A 22,091-nucleotide genomic window follows, 5' to 3' on the forward strand; every position below is an offset into this window, starting at 1 on the left:
TACATGGTATCCCTATGGACAGATTCCATCTTTGACCATCAGATGAAACGGAAGATGGCTCAGGTAACTACAGTGGTGCAGGCTCAGGGAATAACTAACATCCAACAACATCTAGAGTACCTCATACATAACTCCAGAAATTTGACTACATGAGGAAAGCACAGACTTGTGAGATTACCTTTCAGAATCAAGTCTGATTTGGAAGTGTTTCAGAGAAGAGTATTCTATACCTTACAAGATTTGAAGGTGTGATATGCCACATGAGCAACCTACCGATTGGTGAATCCACAAAAGACAAACATAACTGTGGATTCAAAATAGTGATGCAAGTTCTATATAATTAAGATTTTTAACACGAACTGAGAATGCAAAACCTAACATAGAATTTTTCTGACACACCATTCAAGCTAATAAAATCATAGTTGATCATCAACCTTGACATGGCTAAACAATCAGACAAGTTCTATTGAACTTGGCAGAGGGTAATAAGCATCTCAGACAGCTTTTAAGACAGAGTCAACAATGCTGGAACATGCCAAGAAAGTGTATGAAAACAAAATTGAATTCTAGTTATCTTCAGAAATTTTGAGATATTTTGACTCATAATTACTGACTGTAGCAGCAGCCGATGTATTTTCTACAGTATTGAGGTTGGTGTTTTTCAGGTGCTGGGAAATGGAAGGGTAGTCCAATCTATGATGGGAGTAGGTCACCAACAGAAGCAGAACACCATGACTAAGAGAGAGGCTTTAGCAGTAACATGGCTATCCAAAGAGCGAGATTAGAAGATGGAACTACCTTTCAAAATTAAAACTGGCCATAAACTTAGTCATAGAAATGTACAGCATGGAAACAGACCCTTCGGTCCAACACGTCCTTGCCGACCAGATATCCAAACCCAATCTAGTCCCACCTGCCAGCACCCGGCTCATATCCCTCCAAACCTTTCCTATTCATATACCCATCCAAATGCCTCTTAAATGTTGCAATTGTACCAGCCTCCACCACTTCCTCTGGCAGCTCAGTCCATACACAAACCACCCTCTGTGTGAAAATGTTGCCCCTTAGGTCTCTTTTATATCTTTCCCCTCTCATCCTAAACCTATGCCCTCTAGTTCTGAACTCCCCGACCCCAGAGAAAAGAGTTTGTCTATTTATCCTATCCATGCCCCTCATAATTTTGTAAACCTCTATAAGGTCACCCCCTCAGCCTCCAAAGCTCCAGGGAAAACAGCCCCAGCCTGTTCAGCCTCCCACTATAGCTCAGATCCTCCAACCCTGGCAACATCCTTGTAAATCTTTTCTAAACCCTTTCAAGTTTCACAACATCTTTCCGATAGGAAAGAGACCAGAATTGCATGCAATATTCCAACAGTGGCCTAACAGTCACATCATGACCTCCCAACTCCTGTATTCAATACTCTGACCAATAAAGGAAAGCATTAAAAATGCCCAATTAGCTGTCCTATCTACCTGTGAATCCACTTTCAAGGAGCTATGAACTCCAAGGTCTCTTTGTTCAGCAACACTCCCTAGGACCTTGCCATTAAGTGTATAAGTCCTGCTAAGATTTGCTTTCGCAAAATGCAGCACCTTGCATTTATCTGAATTAAACTCCATCTGCCACTTCTCAGCCCATCTGGTCCAGACCCTGGTGTAATCTGAGGTAACCATCTTCGCTGTCCACTACACCTCCAATTTTGGTGTCATCTGCAAACTTACTAACTGTACCTCTTTTGCTCGCATCCAAATCATTTATGTAAATGACAAAAAGTAGAGGGCCCAGCACCGATCCTTGTGGCACTCCACTGATCACAGGCCTCCATTCTGAAAATCAACCCTCCACCACCACCCTCTGTCTTCTACCTTTAAGCCAGTTCTGTATCCAAATGGCTAGTTCTCCCTGTATTCCATGAGATCTAACCTTGCTAATCAGTCTCCCATGGGAAACCTTGTTGAACACCTTACTGAAGACCATATAGATCACATCGACTGCTCTGCCCTCATCAATCCTCTTTGTTACTTCTTCAGAAAACTCAATCAAGTTTGTGAGACATGATTTCCCACACATAAAGCCATATTGACTATCTTTAATCAGTCCTTGCCTTTCCAAATACATGTACATCCTGTCCCTCAGGATTCCCTCCAACAGCTTGCCCACCACTGACGTCAGGCTCACCAGTCTATAGTTCCCTGGCTTGTCTTTACTGCCCTTCTTAAACAGTGGCACCACATTTGCCAACCTCCAGTCTTCCGGCACCTCACCTGTGACTATCGATGATACAAATATCTCAGCAAGAGGCCCAGCAATCACTTCTCTAGCTTCCCACAGCATTCTCAGGTACACCTGATCAGGTCCTGGAGATTTATCCACTTTTAACCGTTTCAAGACATCCACCACTTCCTCCTCCGTAATCTGGACATTTTGCAAGATGTCACCATCTATTTCCTTACAGTCTATATCTTCCATATCCTGTTCCACAGTAAATACTGATGCAAAATATTCATTTAGTATCTCACCCATTTTCTGTGGCTCCACACAAAGGCCACCTTGCTGATCTTTGAGGGGCCCTATTCTCTCCCTAGTTACCCTTTTGTCCTTAATATATTTGTAAAAACCCTTTGGATTCTCCTTAATTCTATTTGCCAAAGCTATCTCATGTCCCTGTTTTGCCCTCCTGATTTGCCTCTTAAGTATACTCCTACTTTCTTTATACTCTTCTAAGGATTCACTCGATCTATCCTGTCTATACCTGACATACGCTTCCTTCTTTTTCTTAACCAAACCCTCAATTTCTTTAGTCATCCAGCAATCTCTATACCTACCAGCCTTCCCTTTCACCCTGACAGAAATATACTTTCTCTGGATTCTCGTTATCTCATTTCTGAAGGTTTCCCATTTTCCAGCTGTTCCTTTACCTACGAACATCTGCCTCCAATCAGCTTTCGAAAATTCTTGCCTAATACCTTGCAAAATTGGCCTTTCTCCAATTTAGAACTTCAACTTTTAGATATGGTCTATCCTTTTCCATCACTATTTTAAAACAAATAATGACCAAACTCAACGTAATTTTCAGCTAGCCTGCTTTACTAAGTGTTATGTTTAATTCATATTTTGCATTCCCACATTTGTAAAAGCAGAAATGATGAAAGGATCCATTTCACTCACCGAGAACGTCCATGAAAGCTCGATCCCAAAACTCGTCCACTGTGTAGCATTCTGCAGAAGTAATGTTGACTGAGAGAACAATGTCATCCTCCACATATTTCAAGATGAGATTGTTGACTACAATGTTCACATTGTTAACAACACGCCTAATCAAGCTCTGTACATAACCTACAGCAGGATAATAAAAGAAGATTTCATTAGTGTCACTTAAATCTGCACGGCAAAACTTCAAGAGAAATAAATCTATTATGGAAACTTCCACAAATTCAATCAACAGTATAGATGGCTATTTAACCTTTGTTTTCTACCTTGAAATATAGCCAACTGATGTACTAAAGAAGTGCATCACTTCTACTCAGCAAGTTTTCTGCAATTCGACCTCCCCAGAATTTCAACTGGTCAAAACAATTAATAGGGCGCATAAAATAGTTCACTGCAGGTTGAAATTAGCACCAGCAGCTACTTAATTATAGACTTATCATTATAGACATCACACGAAGAGGTCATTTGGCCCATTGTATCTGTGACAGTCAATAGAGAGCTGAATACACGAATCCCATTCTGCAGCTCTTGGCTCATTGCATTGAAGGCTATAGTAACATTCATGAATATATAAATACTGCTCAAATTTAACAGTTTCTGACTCATCTATCTAGTAGGTACTGAGTTCCAGACTTTCAACAACCTCTAAGTGAAGAAGTGCACCATTAACTCTCTTCTTTGACTTTTACCTCCTACCTTAAATTTATGTCAGGTGGTTATTGAAATCTTAATAATGGAAAAGAACATCTTCCCATCCACTCAATCTATATCCCTTAAAATCTTAACTGCTCCAAGGAAAACAACCATAGCCTTTTGAATCTTTCTTCATCGTTCAAAGTCTCTAGCCCAGTCAGCAATCTAGTACACCTTCTCTGAACCCCTCTCTACTGCAATCACACCTATCCCATACAGTGGTGTTTAGAATACTGCATGCAATATTCCAGAGACTGAACCTGTGTTTTACACAGTTGCAGTACAACCTCCTTGTTCTTTTATTCTATGCCTTAGCTAATAAAGGCAAGTACCTATATGTCTAATTAACCACCTTACCTATCTGCCTTACTGCCTTTATGAATCTGTGATATGCAATGAAGGTCCCTTTGATGTTCAGCACTTTTCAGAGTCCTACATTCTCTATCATTCATTGTGTCAACCCTTGCCTTGTTAGCCTTCCCCAAGTTCCTCACTTCTCACTTTTCAGGGTTGAATTCCATTTACCCACCTGACCAGTGTGTGGTTATCCTCCTGTAACTTATGGCTATCCTTCTCACTATTCATAACCACACAAATTTTTGCATCATCTGCAAACCTCTTGACCATAGTTCCTACACAAAGCCCAAATCATAAATGTACACCACAAACAGCAAAGATCCCAGCACTCAGCACTGTGGAACTTCACTGAAAACATTTCTCGACCATCACTCTTTTTTTTTCTGCCTCTCATCCAATTTTGGATCTGATATGCCACTTTACCTTGGATCCCATAGGCTCTTACTTGCTTGACCTCCTTACCAAAAGGCTTGCTCAAGTCTACATGGACCACATCAAATACATTATCCTCATCAACACCCCTGGTTACCCCCTGAAAATGTTTAATCAAATTTGTCAAATGTAATCAGCCCTTAACAAGTCCTGATGAATCTACATCTCTCCAAGTGAAGATATATTCTATCCCTCAGAATTATTTCAAATTATTTCCCCACAACTGAGGTTAGACTGAGTGACCTGTAATTTCATGGTCTATCCCCTCTTGCCCTTTTTAATAATGGGACAAGTTTAACAGTCCCTCAGTCCTCTGCACCTCACCTCTGGGCTGAGGGCATTTGAAAATTACCAAGGTCTCTGTATCTCCTACCTTGCTCCTCTCCACAGCCTGGGATGCATCTCATCCAGGTCAGCAGATGTGTCCACTTTTAAGGGTATTCAACACATTGTTTTTCTCTCTCTCTCTCTCTCTATTAATTTCTTCAACTATTTCACAGTTCTCCATCCTGATGCCTATTCCTGCATCTTCTTTTTCCATTGTGAGAACAGATGCAAAGTATTTATTGAGGACTGTGCCTACATCTTGGGTCCACCAACAAATTACCTCTATGGTCCCAAATGGGTCCGACTCTACACATTGTCATTCTCTTGCTCTTTATATATTCATAGAACATAGAACATAGAATATAGAATATAGAATATAGAACAATACAGCGCAGAACAGCTCCTTCGGCCCTCAGTGTTGCGCCGACCTATGAACTATTATAAGCTCATTCCCTCTTACACAATCCCATCATCATCAATGTGCTTCTCCAAGGATTGATTAAATCTCCCTAATCTGGCTGAGTTTACTACTTTGGCAGGTAGGGCATTCCACGTCTTTACCACTCTCTGAGTAAAGAACCTGTCTCTGACATCTATCTTAAATCCATCACCCCTCAATTTGTAATTATGGCCCCTCATACAAGCTGACGTCATCATCCTAGGAAAAAGACTTTCACTGTCAACCCTATCTAATCCTCTGATCATCTGTATGTCTCTATCAAATTCCCTCTTAGCCGCCTTCTTTCCAATGAGAACAGACCCTTGTCTCTCAGCCTTTCCTCATAAGACCTTCCCTCCGGACCAGGCAACATCCTGGTAAATCTCCTCTGCACCTTTTCCAACGCTTCCACATCCTTCCCGAAATATGGTGACCATATTCCAAGTGCAGCTGCACTAGCGCTTTGTACAGTTGCAGCATAACATTGCGGCTCCGGAACTCAGTCCCTCTACCAATGAAACCTAAGACACTGTATGCCTTCTTAACAGCACTATCAACTTGGGGACAACTTTCAGGGATCTATGTACATGGACACCAAGATCTCTCTGCACATCCACACCACCAAGAATCTTTCCATTGACCCAGTACTCAATATTCAATAAACTCCTTTGGGTTTTTCTTTATTGTACATGCCAATGCGTTTCATATTTGTTTTCTTAAGAAATGAAAACTAGAAATGTTGGATTTTCAAACATTTAATTATGTCATTGCATTGTTTTTAACGAGCAGATTGGATGAGATTTGGATGTGCTTCTACACAAATCACTACGTGATTTAATACACTGAGTATTTAGGATAGTAAATGGTGTTCATTGCAAGGGAACTTGAGTTCAATAGCAAGAATTTGCTGCTGGAAATTTACAAGGCTTTTGTGAGAAGAAACCAGAATACATATAAAATTTTGGCTTCCTTACTGAAAAAAAGAGGATAGACTTACCTTAGAAGGGGAACAAGAAATGTTCATTGGGTTGAAAAAGAGATTGAGGAGAATGGACCAACACTCACACGACTTCAAATGAATAGATGGTCATACTGAAAAAAAAACTTCTGCGATGATTTGACAGGGTAAACTATGAAGAAGTGGTTTTGCTTGGTGGAGCGTAGAGAAAAGGAGCATGTCTGAATAAGGGGTCAACCATTTAAGAGATAAGGAAAGCTTCCTTCACAAAACGTTTAGGAATCTTAGGAGTTCCCAAGTCCAGAGAGCTACAAATGTTCAGTCATTGAGTAATTCAGAACCTAGTTGGATAAATGTTTAGATTCTAAGGGGGTTGGAATACCAAGTTGAAGTCAACATCATCTATTATCTTCGTGAATAACAGAGCAGGCTTGAACAGCCATATGGCCTACTCCTGCACTAGTGTCATATATTCATTAAAAAATGACGTTTGGAAAATATTTAATTAAAACCCAGAAAAAGACAAGAAACAACAGAATTATGATGAAAAAATGTAAAATGAAACTGTGCAAGTTCAAAAATGTTCTATTTTTAAACACTTGCCTAAATTTCTTAGGTTACTTTCGGTTTAATTTTCATTTCGCTTCCAAATTTTTATTGGGACCAAAATTTAGTTATGGTGATTTTTTTTATGGAGGGCTCAGTGAAGTTTGTTTGCTTGCAAAGTATCATTATGTTAACTGTAAAATAAGCAACACACAAATTGCTTTAAAAATGTCCACGGACATTACTGAACCCATGTTAAATATGTTTGTAACGCAAGTACAAATGCTTAAATAATTCCAGTACCAAATAACCATATTTAATACTTTAACTGTGTTTTGACGAGGTTTTGAAATGAATTTTGCTCCCATTAGTTCTTCTCCCACAACCCCCTCCCCAAATTGCAAAACAAAACAGTAAGCTAACATTTAACCTCCTGTTATTTTTATTTCTGGATCTAATTTGTAAAGGCCAGCATACTGGTGTTCTGCACTGCTCTCTCTATTAAGCAGAAAGACTTGAGTTGTGTCAACAATTGACACAGTCAGCACCTGCATAACAGCCTACTGGGAAGAAACCTATTTAAAATTGTTCAACCATATCATAGCTGGAAAAACGAACTCCATTATGCATTCCCAGTGCATAGTAAACGCCATCATCTGCAAAATGCAGGAGTGAAATATCATACCCGCCAAGTGCTTTTTTTCTCCTCCAGTTACTAATAAGGATACAATGCCAAAAAATTCTGTTGTGCAGAAAAATTTTTATATCTAGAGTAAGTATAGTTTCTTCCCATTGCTCTAATAAGGAAATCAGAAAACTCCCAACGGAAAGACCTTAGGAACTGAACTCATGGTAACTCTATCACTGAAAATTTTCCGCAAGCAGAATCTGTAACTAAGAGTTAACAGTTCACTGATTCCCGTACAGAGGTAATAAAGATGAGACGGGCCATCCTCCAAGAGAACTGTAGCGCACATGTGGCTGTAGACCTTAACGATGAACATATGAGTTTATAAAGCATTGAAATTGAGTGATTGCTTTAATTTGGAACCAAGATGAGGAATCTCTTTAATTGAAGTCCTGGCTGGTGGATGACAACATGCTGAAGTACGTTCTGTAAGGGAATGCATAACTTTTGTTTTACTTAATAACTGCTTAAGTGAGCACGATTGTAGGAGATATAAATGAGTATGTCCCTGTTTCGCTTCACATTTATGCCACTTTAGTTATTTACTTCTAATCACCTTTTTCATATTACCTCTTGCAAAAATCTTACAAATTGCTGGTGGCTTGTTTGAAAGGACTGTTCCTTTTGAAATAATGAAGAAGCCTTTACAAATCTGAGATTTTTACTTAATTTAACCAATATTCAGTATTCTCTGCACAAAATTGATTAGGTTCTGCAAAAATAAGGCACTGAACGAACTGTGAAAATATCATGAAATTACAAACCCTGAGGCAGCGTTACGTGTCTTCTCCTACTTCTGTGTAAAGCCCTAGAATCCATGCCAATCAGGGAGATTTGAAATCTAACTTAAAGATGTCCACTTAGTAGACTGAAAACTATATATAGGAGAAAGTGAGGTCTGCAGATGCTGGAGATCAGAGCTGAAAATGTGTTGCTGGAAAAGCGCAGCAGGTCAGGCAGCATCCAAGAACAGGAGATTCGATGTTTCGGGCATAAGCCCTTCTTCAGGAATGATTCCTGAAGAAGAGCTTATGCCCGAAACGTTGAATCTCCTGTTCCTTGGATGCTGCCTGACCTGCTGCGCTTTTCCAGCAACACATTTTCAGTGCTGAAAACTATACATAACCGGCATGGTTTGCAAGGCTAAAAAGGTGTTTGTTTATTACATGTGGAATCTACCACATAACTGCTATTCATCCTGCCTCAGTCTCAGAAGACCCATTTTCAATTGCCCACAGGTAGATGAGAATATTCCACAGCAGCGCTTTGAGTTTTATTTACTCATGGTGATTGAGGCTGCTCAGTATGACCATTCTACTCAAGGAGTCAAATCAGTTCTCTATAGTTTCCAGCACAGATGAATCAGGTTCATTTGCTTTCAAGTAATCTTAACTAGAAGAGGCATATGTATAAGTAGAAGGAAAACAAAGCAAATATTGCAGATAGAAAGCATATTCAAGTAAGTGGAGATGGATCACTCACCCTTTCAGATGCAGCAAAGCACAAATTAGGCTCATTTTAAGATATGTTAATCATCATACTTTGGAAGGCTTACCAATGTGCTACAAAGGTATGTGCTTTGTATGACAACCCTTGAAATATGCGTTGATAATCCTGAATAGCACAATTGGTTTCAGCAATACAGTTCAAATCATATCAAATTTTAATTTCCATGTTACAGGACTGAAAAATACCTCTTCCAAGTGATTACATTTAATCTGCACAATTATCGTGCAGAATATCTAGGGGTCATTTTATGATTACTCAATGCATCAATTATCAGCATATTAAAAGATCTCTCAGTACCAACTGGTGCTGAAATCATCTCAGCATCAACTAAATGTCAAGTCCTTCATAATACTCACATAGCAAACTATGAATTACAACACTGGTAATATCACATCTGGAGTGCCCAGGAGATCCTCTGGTATAAAGTGTAGTGTGAAAGTCTAGATATGGCTAGATTGCTCAGCCTTCAAATTCCAAAGAAGAGTCATTAGACTTTACATGTTAACTCTATTTCTCTATCCACAGATGCTTCCTAACCTACTGATTTTTTTTTCCAGCTCTTGCTGTTTTATATTTCATATCTTCAGAGTCACAGTAATTTTGCTTTTTATCTATTCTGTTTGACCAACACAATGTGGACTGTTTCTTATGTAACATAAAGTGCAAAGAGAAAACTTTAGATGAGACCACAAACAAAAAGTATAATATGCAATGACGATGAGAACTGATTAAACTTAACGCACTCCTGCATTTTGTCATCCATTTCAGATGTTGGTGTAGATTTGATAACCAAGACTGACAATAAACTATATATGCCAGTGTCAGATTGCTTGTTATATCACCACAACACAACACTCACATAGCAAACAACACTGGTAATACTTGAACAACTCATCATATGATGAAGAAACTTGATAGACACTTGAGAAAATTAAAGTTGCAAAGCTATGGGGATTGTGTGGGGCAAATCGGACTAATTGGATCACACTACTATCAAAAAGAACATGGAGAACAGCTAGGTAGGAACACCAGCACCTGTAAGTTCCCTTCCAAGCTACTCATCATCCTGACTTGCAAATAGATCACCTTTCCTTACTGTCACTGGGTTAATATCTTGAAATGCCCTCCCCAATGGCATTGTGGGTGAACCTACAGAACATGGACTGCAGTATTTTAAGGAACCAAGGGATTGGCATTAAATGCTGACACAGACAGTGATGGCCACACCCATGAACTTTATTTTTAAATACAGAGAATGGGAACGGACTCAACGCACTGAATGGCATCCTTCTGTGCTGCAGTGACTATGACTAAAACAACTTCATGAAAAACGTATTGGCTACATTATTCACATAACATCTGCTAGGGAATAAAAGGGAAAGGGGATCTTCAATATACACAGCAACTTCCTCACAGTCAGGATGATTTAATGTGCTTCACAGCCCATTAACTGCTTTGGAGAACACTCATCATTGCAAACAGAAACATAGCAACCAATTTGCACAGAGTAAGTTCTTCCTAAACAGTAATAAATAATCAAAGAAATTGTTGTACTGATATTAACTGTATGATAAATATTGGCCAGAACACCATTGATAACACATGCTCTTATGTAAACAGTGCTATGGGACTCTTGCATCTGAGTGGCCAGAAGGAACCTTGATTTAGCATCTCATCTTAAAAATAATTCCTGCAATGTTGCACTGGAATGTTAAGCCGTGACTTTTTCTGTTCATTCCAAAAATTAGCAACACTGGTAAGGGAACACTTGCTACCTAGCCCAACTGTCTTTGAGAAGGTGACATTCTCCCACCTTCTCAAACACCTCCAGCCTGCGTGGTTAGACAGTCCTACAGTGACAAGAGGGCAGGAATTGTAAGACTGTGGGCCAGCAATAATTGAGGAATGTATTCAGATCTAACAGGGCTTAAACCCACAACCTTCTAACACAGGTGAGAATACCACAAAGCTGAAGTTCATGCTATATGTATAACATATAGCACTGAAGTTCAGTCCCTACTGAATTCCAGATCTGAGGAGTTCAGGGGTTGTGTCACCCTGACCTATACAGGAAATCTAGGTACTATCTTTGCAAAGCTATCAGGAAAATCAAAGAACAATACCAGACTAAACTAGAGTCCCAGCCTAACCACATGAACACACACCTATTGTGGTAAGGCCTACACAATAAAATGGGCTACAAAGCAAAGTCGCTCAATCGCTGACAATGATGTATTCCCCACCCCACCACCTCCAATGAGCTGAATGCATTCTATGCTCATTCTGAACAGAAGGTCAATGAAATGATGTCACCTGCGCAGCAGCCTCAGGTGCACCTTGCAGGCAGTCAGTACTGCAGACATCAGATCAGCCTTCTGAAGGGTGAACCCACAGAAAGCAATTGGCCCGGATGGAGTCCCCGGCTGTGCACTTATATACTGCATGGACTTGCTGGCAGGAGTAATTGCAGACATCCTTAACCTCTCCTTACTACATTGTGAGGTTCCCACCTGCTTCAAAGAGACCTCTGTCAACCCAGTACCAAAGTAAAGTCAGGCAATGATCCTTAATGACTACTGCCCAGTGGCTACGTCAGCGTTATCACAAAGTGCTTCGAAAGCGGAGTAATGGCACATGTCAACTCCAACCTCCTGGATTGCCTTGATCCACTACAATTTGCCTACCAAAGCCCATTTGATTGCACAACTCATTCCACCATCGACACTCCGAAGACAGCAATCTGTACTATCTACAAGGTGCACCAAAGAGACTTGCTGAAGATCCTGAGACAGCACCTTCCACACCCACAGCCAATTCCATCTGGAAGGACAAAAGTAGCGGATACATGGGAACACAAAAGCAGTAAGTTCCCCACCTAGCCACTCACCATCCTGAAACTTGGAAATATATTACAGTTCCTTCATGTGTCACTGGGTCACACATGTCCTTGAATTCTCTCCACTTTGGCATTGTAGGTCTGCCTACAACACATGAACTGCAACAGTTCGAGAAAGTTGTTCACTACCATCTTCTCAAGAGAAGCTGGGGTTGGACGATAAATGCCATCCTGCCAAAAATTCCAAATCCCACAAGTGAATACAAAAAGGAGAAAAAAGATTGAACTAAGTAAAACAACTTTAAATCTCAAACAACGATCAAAGCTTGAAGAAAAAGCACAAATTGCTGGAGAAACTCAGCAGGTCTGAAGCATCTGCAGAAAGAATGTTTCAAGTCCATGGACTCTTCTTCAGAACTGACGGCATCAGGGGAAAAAATGGTATTTATGCTGTTGACAGGGGTTGGCAGGGGAAGCAGTAATCAAATAGGTGGAGATGAACACTGAGCGAAAGAGAGAGGGAGGGGGAGAAAAGTTAAGCAGACAGAGGGATCGTTGATACTAAGCCACGAAGGAAGAATAGCTATGTGGGTGATAATTTGGAGAAATTCGATTGGCTGCACTAAAAGCAACCCGGGCGGCACGGTGGCACAGTGGTTAGCACTGCTGCCTCACAGCGCCAGGGACCTGGGTTCAATTCCCACCTCAGGCGACTGACTGTGTGGAGTTTGCACGTTCTCCCCGTGTCTGCTTGGGTTTCCTCCGGGTGCTCCGGTTTCCTCCCACAGTCCAAAGATGTGCGGGTCAGGTGAATTGGCCATGCTAAATTGCCCATAGTGTTAGGTAAGGGGTATATATGTAGGGGTATGGGTGGGTTGCGCTTCGGCGGGTCGGTGTGGACTTGTTGGGCCAAAGGGCCTGTTTCCACGCTGTATGTAATCTAATCTAATATTATGGCAAGTCGTGGAGTAAGGGGGTGCATAAAAGATGGATGTGTTCAGCTTCTAAAATTATTGAACTCAATATTCTGAGTCCTGAAGACTGCAAGATTCTCAAACTGAAGAGGCTAAACAGGGAGATCAGGAGGGCAAAAAGGGGACATGAGATAGCTTTGACAAATATGGTTAAGGAAAATCCAAATGGATTTTATAAATACATTAAAGACAAAAGGGTAACTAGGGAAAGAATAGGACCCCTCAAAGGTGAGCAAGACAGCCTACGTGTGGAGACATTTCCTCCAGCTTTCGTGAAACCTCACTGGAGCACTGCAGCAGGCCTGTGACAGAGATTAGATTACTTACAGTGTGGAAACAGGCCCTTCAGCCCAACAAGTCCACACCGACCCGCCGAAGCGCAACACACCCATACCCTTACATATACCCCTTACCTAACACTACGGGCAATTTAGCATGGCCAATTCACCTGACCCGCACATCTTTGGACCGTGGGAGGAAACCGGAGCACCCGGAGGAAACCCATGCAGACACGGGGAGAACATGCAAACTCCACACAGTCAGTCACCTGAGGCAGGAATTGAACCCAGGTCCCTGGCGCTGTGAGGCAGCAATGCTAACCACTGTGCCACCGTGCCGCATCGGGATGTAGTGGTGTGCTGAAGTGGCAGGCAAGTTGAAAGATCAGGAGTCCAGACTTGCAATAGTTGATTTTCTAATGCCAAGGAAATTGATTGGCAATAACTTAGAATTATCACACTGTTAAAAGAGTACTTAGATTGGAATGGACCAGACTTAATGTTCTGTGGTTTGGAATATATCTACCTCACAAATTCAGCTGCTTCATGCCACTGAACTCATTGAAATGGCATGCCAGACCACAAGATACTCTTTTTGCATAGCTATTAATAAAGCAATGTAATGTCAGCACAAATCTTCACAATTTGAATGTAACTATGCATCTGCTCCTTGTCTGAAAGTGTTGTATCATTTGAGCAGAGGTAATAGCATAATTAATAACTCACCAATAGAAATACTCTGGGTCATTGTATGCAAGCAAAAACAAAACTCAGACAAAAAACACCCTAGTATTTTGGGCAATGTAAACAAAATCTCTTCAAAACTCCACCTTCTGTTCACTGTCAGTTCAGAAAAATATACACAGGCCAGATGCCAAATTACCAGTTAGAAGGCATGGGTGGCAAACTGAATTGAGAAATTTGCATTTAATGCAGATATTCAAACAGCATCAGTACAGAATTATTCGTTTGTCTAAAATAAGAATTAATTACATAATGTGGTGGGCAAACGTATCCACTGATTGATAAGCAATCGCTTTAGTTTGAAAAGTGACAGAAACAACTGCTCACCACCCCCACTGCAAATCCCACAGCTTCCAGTCTTAATTTGTCAGGGAGACACAGGATTCTTGCTCAGAAGAGGCACTTGTTATATTTTATCTTAACGAGTTATGGAGTGATTTTTTTTTTTATCTTGCCCTCTTGTTCAGAGGGCTCAAAGCCTGCATCATTATTGATCAGTTTCCATCTAAATTTAAATAGATACCACACCTGGAGACTCAAGACGATGGCTTCCATGAAGCCTGCATGCAGTTCAATCAACCAGGGCTGAGGTCTCAGCCAATATTTTGCAACTAGTACAAAAAAAGCAGAATCGTTTCACAACTCTTCAGCCAGAACCTGTGTAATGAAGTGTAAATCAATCAGTGCAGATGAACTCAGTGCTGATGTTCAGAATCCTTAAAGTAGGAGATTAAAATTAAAATTATATCAAGCCTTCCACAGCATCAAGACATCCCAAAGTTCCTTACATGCAATTGGAAGCTGCAGTTACTGATGTTCGGTAAGAGATGAAGCAGTGCACAGTGCAGTTCCACAAACAGCAATGGTATCATTTCCACGTAATGTGTTACCAATACTGGCTGAAGAATAAATATTGGTCAGGATACCAATGAAACAGCTCAGTTTTAATAATCATCTGTAATTTCAGATGGGGCCTCTAGTTTATTTTGTCCTCCAAAAAAATTCCTTTACTCCAGCTGTAAAATAAAACTTTAACGATCTCAGATAAAAGCCAGGGAATGTATTTGAGTCACAGCAAATCCTAATCTTATAAATGAATGGAGAACCTATTGCACTTGGCACATTTGAAAAGAAAACTAGCTATCACATCCTGTGGCTAAGGTCTACTGCTTCCAGAAAGCATACACAGCATGGCATTGAGTGTGTAAAGTGAACTGTTCACATATGCATACAATGTGACACATCAAGCAATGATTTCTTTCATGATCAGTATTTTGTGACAAGCACTTACCAGCAGATGTCTTTAAATCTGAAACATACCAAGCAGTTTAAGTTGTGCAATGCATGAAGACAGCACAGACATGAATGGTGACAGCCTTGGACTGACACAGATTCTGATGGCAGATGTGCAGTAATTAAATTCAGCCACAAGGGATTTATGGAGTTGGCAGGAAGGCAAGGACGGAAACTTCGAATCAGAAAAATAGCGCCTGATACTGCTCATCAAATGCACTTTTTTTTTGTTAAAGATACAACCATATTGCAAGGTCAGAGAAGTGATTCAAATGGCATTAGAAGCAAAAAGGAAAAACCACATGAGGTTTATAGTACATAAGATTTAAAGCATGTTGCTAAACAAAGAAAACTGTTGAACAGCCATGCATAGAGCAACTAAAAACTGAAAAAAATGCACTGAGCAAGAGAGCAGGAGCCTCAGCTTAGCACAAAGAAATTGCAACTTCAAAGGCAGCAAGAGAGAGCAGGGTCCAACAGTTTCATAAAGAGCAAAGTCAGCAGCTTCTCAAGCAATGAGAGAAAACAGGTCAACAGTTTCATAAAGAGAAAAGCAGACCTATATGAAAAGGATAGCAATGGTGGAATATAAACGCTGAAAGCAGAGAGTCACTTCAATTGGTTTCTTTCTGCAAGAGAAACTGTGACATCAGAGCAAAACAGGTAGGTGATAGGTGGGTCTTTCTTCCATCTTGTAACTAAACTTGTGTTTTAATCAGGAGACCATAAGAAACAAGAAAGAAGTATGCAATTCAGCCCTGCAACAAGTTCATGGCTGATGCAACATTCCTCACATCCACTTTCCTAGCCTTTCTCCGTAACCCTGACCCTACTGATCAAGAATCTAAGCCTTAAATGTACACAAGGACTCTGCCCTAACAGCTCTCAATGGCAAACAGTTGCAAAGACTCATAACCCTCAGAGAAGAAATTCCTCCTCATCTTAGTCTTAAACTGGCACCCTTTTATTCTGAGACACTGCCGTCCTGTCCTAGATTCTCCTAAAAGGGAAAACATCCTCTCAGTATTTACCCCTTAAGAATTCTATTTCTTTCAATAAGATCACCTCTCATTCTTGCAAATTCCAATGATTGGAGTCTCAACTTACTTCACTCTTGCTGATAAGATAGTCCCTCCAAAGCAAGGATCATCGTAGTAAACCTTTTCTGAAATACTTCCAGTGAAATGTTTTAAGTAAGGAGACCAAAACTGCTCTTTACACTTCAGATGTGGTTTCACCAGCACCTTGTATAGTTGATCTTAATGAGTAGTTACTTAGATCCTCAAGTGTAGATACGTAAATATATAGATCTTAATTCAGGCCTTGAGAGGCACTTAGAGTGGAGTGGATCTCAGAAATGTTTGAAAGAAACAGCAACATATCAATGAGACAATGATATTAGATATGATATTTGTTTTTAGGTGATAATATAAAATCCTACTAGTGAATATCAAATCAAGTGCGCAAAATCATTGGTTTTTGGTAAATAAGACATTACAAACCATTACAGTTTACACAATAAATTCCAAGTTTTCATTCCAAACAAATATTCCCCCAAGAGATGCAAATACACACTGTATTACCATCTCCCATGATAGGATTCAAACTAGAGACCCGAGGACATTCTTGTGTTTCTGGATTAATATGATGAAGGGCTTTTGCCCGAAACATCGATTTTCCTGCTCCTCGGATACTGCCTGATCTGCTGTGCTTTTCCAGGACCACATTCTCGACTCTCTGGATTAATAGGCACCACTCTAATCCAGTCTCTGGATTAATAGTATAACAATATTATTACAAGGCCATTGCTTCTCGTAAGTACTCCTTTTGGTAGATCATGAAGCTAGATCGTTCATCCACAGCTAAAGTTCACATGACTGAAACAAGTAAATCTGGTTTAGTAAAGTGTCTGAAGAGCTGAAAATTTATTGCCATATTTCCAAAGTGTAATTTCATTTGGGATGTACATAGCCATTTGAAGAAAAATGGGAAAGGCAACTCAATTTTCCTTCCATTGTGGTAATGTTAATACCAGCAATCATTCCAAATTTTAGGATAAAGTATGCACAGGTAGGAGTCATTTTTAACTCATTATAGAATATGGGTGTCACTGATTAAATCAGCATTTATAGCCCAGAACTGGTAGTCTAACAATAACACTACAAGGCCATCGCCTCCCCTAAGTAATCCTTTTTATACCTCATGAAGCTGAATCTTTAATCCACAGCTAAAATGAATGGTTAATTAGCTCAACTGCAGACACAAAATATATAGATCTTAATTCAAACCAACAGTGTCAAGATATTTCAGATCTTGTCATTTTGCAACAAAATGCTGTTCTGAAAACAACAAATGCTGGAGATCATAGCCAGTCAGACCACATGCATGGAGAGATAGCAAGCCAATGTTTCCAGTCAAGATGACTTCATCAGAGCAGACGTGTAGAGGGGACAGCATTGTTGGGGAAATGGGGATGGGAGGTTGGGGTGCAGAGTCCTGGGGAGAAAAGGTGTTAATAGTTCAGATTAAGTGATCAGAATGTGAGAATGGCAGAACAATGTGTATAACTACTAGACTTGAAAGAGCAAAACAGTCCCAGTGGGGTGGGGAGGAAGGGGAGAGAGGACATGTTGATAGAGAATGTGATATATAAAGCTAAAAGGGAATAAATGGGAGTTGGTTCACAATTTGAAGGTGTCAAATTCAATATTTATACCAGAGGCCGTACAATGCGTGCTCTGAAGATGAAATGTTTGCCCCCCAGTTTGCACTGTGTTTCATTGGAGCACTGCAGCATGCCAAGGACAAACAAGTGGGCATGCGAGCATGACACTGTGTTAATATAACTGGGTACGGAAAGGTCAGGATCATGCTTGCACACAGACCAGAGCTGTTCTGCAAAGCAGTCATCCACTCTAGGTTTGGTTTCTCCAATGTAGAGTCGGCCATACTGGCTGCAGCAAATACAATACACAAGATTGGAGGAGGTGCAGGTGAAATGCTGCTTCACCTGGAAAGATTGTTTAGGTCCTTGGATAGTGATCAGGGAGGACGTGAAGGGACAGGTGTTGCACCTTCTGCGGAAAGATGCCATGGGAAGACGGGGTGGTGTTGGTAGTCGTGGAATGGACTAGGGTGTCCCGGAGGCAATGATACCTGTGAAGTGCAGACAGAGGAAGTGAGGGGAATATGGGTTTGATGGTGTAAGTCAGAACACTCCCCATCTACCAATACTCTCCTCCCCTAGTTCAACTTGTTCTATTACTGAACAATTTTGCCCTTAATTCATCTCACTTCTTCCCACTTGTCTGTCTTCAGCACACCAACCCCCAAAACATAGCATAAATGGTGCCCCCTCCACACTTCATTTCAGCTCTGAGCTGTCATCTAGACTCAAAATGTTAGCTTGCTCTCTCTCCATGGGTGCTGTCTGACCCACTGTGATCTCCAGCATTTGTTGTTTCCAGTATGGATTCCAGCATCTGGAGTAATTTGCTTTAACAAACTCTGTTGTCCACTATGAACCTTTTGGTCTAATTGTGCAGGATGACAGCTCCTGGAATGATCATTAAGACTCAAGGCCTATTTGAGGAAATCAAGAGCTATCTGCAATCGCAAACAACAATAATGGCCACTGACACTTCAAACCTAAATGTGTTAAACTGTATTCTTGCATGGCATGTAGACATTCCCAGGAAGGCCTGTATTTGTTGCACAGTCCTAATTACCCTTGAACAGAGTGGCTTTCTAGGACAAAGCAGTGGGCAGTTAAGAATCAACCAAATTGCTAAGGGTATAGAGTCACATAGTTTAAGCCATTAAAAAAGGACCACAGATTTCCTCCTGTAAAACATCATGAGTGAACTATCAAGGATTCTATGACAGTTGACAATGCTTATGTGATTACTGAGACCAGGTTATATTCATAACCATATTTTGCCAATCCACATTCCACTACCTGCCATTGTGAGATCAAAACTAATGTCTGAGAACAGAAGCCGGGGTTCTAGATTACTCATTCCTGATGAAAAGCTTATGCTTGAGACGTCGATTCTCATGCTCCTTCTCCTGCCTGACCGGCTGGTCCTTTCCAGCACCACACTCTTTGATTCAAGATTACTATTTCAGTGGTATTAATGCTCCTTCACTGCCTCCCCTTGCTGAATTCACTTAGCAGAGATTCTCAGCACCCTGACTTTGGGTTCATCCGAATCAAGAGCCGTGCAACCTCAGTCCTGATCTTCCCAAAGGTAGCCATTCCAGGAACCTTATTTAATTAAGATAGTGGGCAGACCAAGGGACCAGCAAATCGAATAAGAGAGCTTGCAGTGATGCCCAATTGGCAATACCACAGGGCTGATGCAGGTAGGTGAATATAAGCATAAAACAGGGTAACCATGCTAAAGACTTATTAGCCCCTTTGTCTGAAGCAAGGAGGCAGCTTCTATGAAATGGTCAAAAATCACACGACACCAGGTTATAGTTGAACAGGTTTATTTGAAATCACAAGTTTTCAGAGCAATGCTCCTTCATCAGGATGAAACAGCAGCACTCCAAAAGCTTGTGATTTCAAATAAATCTGTTGGACTATAACCTGGTGTCATGTGATTTTTGACCTTGTCCATCCCAGTCCAACACCAGCATCTCCTTTCCATGAAATGACTACACTTCCACCTTAGCAAGGGAACTCATCTGCTGTCAGGAAGGTTTCGGTAGCATTACCAATTTACCCGTAAAATGGAACGCATTTCAGTTCATTTGGCAATCATTGCTGCTAAATAGTTAATGCCAATCAGGCCCGCTGTCAGCAATATCACTAAGAGATGGAATCTGAATCTAATTGATTTGGGGCGGCACTGTGGCTCAGTGGTTAGCACTGCTGCCTCACAGCACCAGGGTCCCAGGTTCAATTCCAGCCTCAGGCGACTGTCCTGTGTAGAGTTTGCACATTCTCCCCATGTCTGTGTGGATTTCCTCCAGCTCTGGTTTCCTCCCACAGGCCAGATGAATTGGCTATGCTAAATTGCCCATAGTGTAATTATGGTATATTACCATAGTGTAAGGTGGATTAGTCAGAGGGAAATGGGTCTGGGTGGGTTACTCTTTGGAGGGTCAGTGTGGACTGGTTGGGCGGAAGGGCCTGTTTCCACACTGTAGGTAATCTAATCTAATTCATTCAGACTACAGCAATAAGAAATTGCATGTGGAGATTTTTTGAAGATGCAACTAATAAATTGATAAATGAGATCAAACAGGCTTCATGCACTTACATTTTCTGAAGGCTTCTGCTAAAGTCCCCTACAGGAGACTGGTTAGAAAAATTCAAGCACTTGGGACAGGAGGTAATATACTGGCATGGATTAATGACTGGGTATCAGGCCCAAAAGGATAGGAATAAATAGATCATTGTTGCAGACTGTGACTAGTGGGATACTTCAAGGATCAGTACTTGGACCATCGCAGTTCATAATGTATCTCAATGATGTGGAGGTGGGCACCAAATGTAAAATTTCCAAATTTGCAGATGATATAAAGCTGATCAAGAATTTGTTTTGCAGAAGATTTAAAGCAACCAAGGGAAATGCGAACAGTCTTAGTGAATGGGCAAGAACATAGGAGGTGGAATGTAATGTGAAAAAAATGAGAGGTTATCTACTTTGGTAGGAGAAACATAGGTGCTGACTATTTCTTAAATGGCAAGAGGTTAAAAAGTGTAGATGTGATTGAGGGTCGGTAAGCTCAATTAGCTGGACAACCGGTTTGCGATGCAGAGTGACACCACAGCATGGGTTCAATTCCTGCACTGACAGAGGTTACCATGAAAGACCCTCCTTTTCAACCTCCTCTTCTCACCTGAGGTAGGGTGACTTCCAGGTTAAACCACCACCAGTTGTCTCACTCCAATGAGATTTGAGAATGTGTTGCTGGAAAAGTACAGGTGGTCAGACAACATCCCAGAAGCAGGAGAATCAACGTTTCAGGAATGAGGCCTGATCTCACTCCAATCAGATAGCAGCCCTAAGGTCTGGTAGGAACACAGCAACTTCACAGTTTATAAAGGAACCTAGGTGTCCTTGCCACACCATCACTGAAGGCTAGCATGCAAATAAAGCAAGCTATTAAGAAGGATATTGGAATTACCAGCCATTATTGAAAGAGGATTGGAGTAGAAGAATATTAAAATCTTAAATTACACAAGAGCTTGGACTACTATGTAGTTTTGGTTCCTTATATCAGGAAAGACATTGCCACAGAGGGAATGCAACGAAGGTTCACCTGACTTGTTTCCAGGATGACGGGACTCTCCATTGAAAAAGTTTGATCTCCTAGCTTGACAGTAATGTTGATCAGGGAATATACTTGTATTTGAGTACAGTTCTATTACTGTTGATTGCCCACAGCGCCTAACAGATGCCCAGTCTTGAGTTACTAGATCTGTTTCAAAGCCTATCAGATTTAGCACCACGATAATGTCACACAATATGATGGAGAGTATTCTCAACCCACCGACTTCCACAGCTACATGGATTACACCTCTTCCCACTCTACCTCCTGCAAAAATGCTATTCCGTACTCCCAATTCCTCCGCTTCCGCCGTATCTGCTCCCAAAAGGACCAGTTCCACCACAGATCACAACAGACAGCCGCCTCCTTTCAAGACCGTAATTTCCCCACCCACATGGTTGAAGATGCTCTCCAATGCATCTCATCCACATCCCGCACCTCCACCCTCAAACCCAACCCTCCAACCATAACAAAGACAGAACCCCCAGTCCTCACCTTCCAGCACACCAACCTCCGCATAA

At 41.0% G+C, this 22,091-nt stretch overlaps 1 protein-coding gene across 5 annotated transcripts in view; it reads right to left on the minus strand.

The window, feature by feature from the left end:
* Nucleotides 1-22,091, minus strand: part of LOC132815107 (intermembrane lipid transfer protein VPS13B-like) — a 945,713-nt gene that overhangs the window by 860,708 nt on the left and 62,914 nt on the right. For all 5 annotated transcript variants that reach the window (XR_009644627.1, XM_060823876.1, XM_060823877.1 and 2 more), the window contains exon 5: nucleotides 3,170-3,337. Coding sequence is in view for 4 of the 5 variants with exons in the window: in XM_060823876.1 (XP_060679859.1) it covers nucleotides 3,170-3,337 (168 nt within the window). In the remaining variant the exon portion in view is untranslated. The remainder of the gene's footprint in view (nucleotides 1-3,169; nucleotides 3,338-22,091) is intronic.

The sequence above is a fragment of the Hemiscyllium ocellatum genome, chromosome 4, assembly GCF_020745735.1.
Source record: "Hemiscyllium ocellatum isolate sHemOce1 chromosome 4, sHemOce1.pat.X.cur, whole genome shotgun sequence".
Lineage (NCBI taxonomy): Eukaryota > Metazoa > Chordata > Chondrichthyes > Orectolobiformes > Hemiscylliidae > Hemiscyllium > Hemiscyllium ocellatum.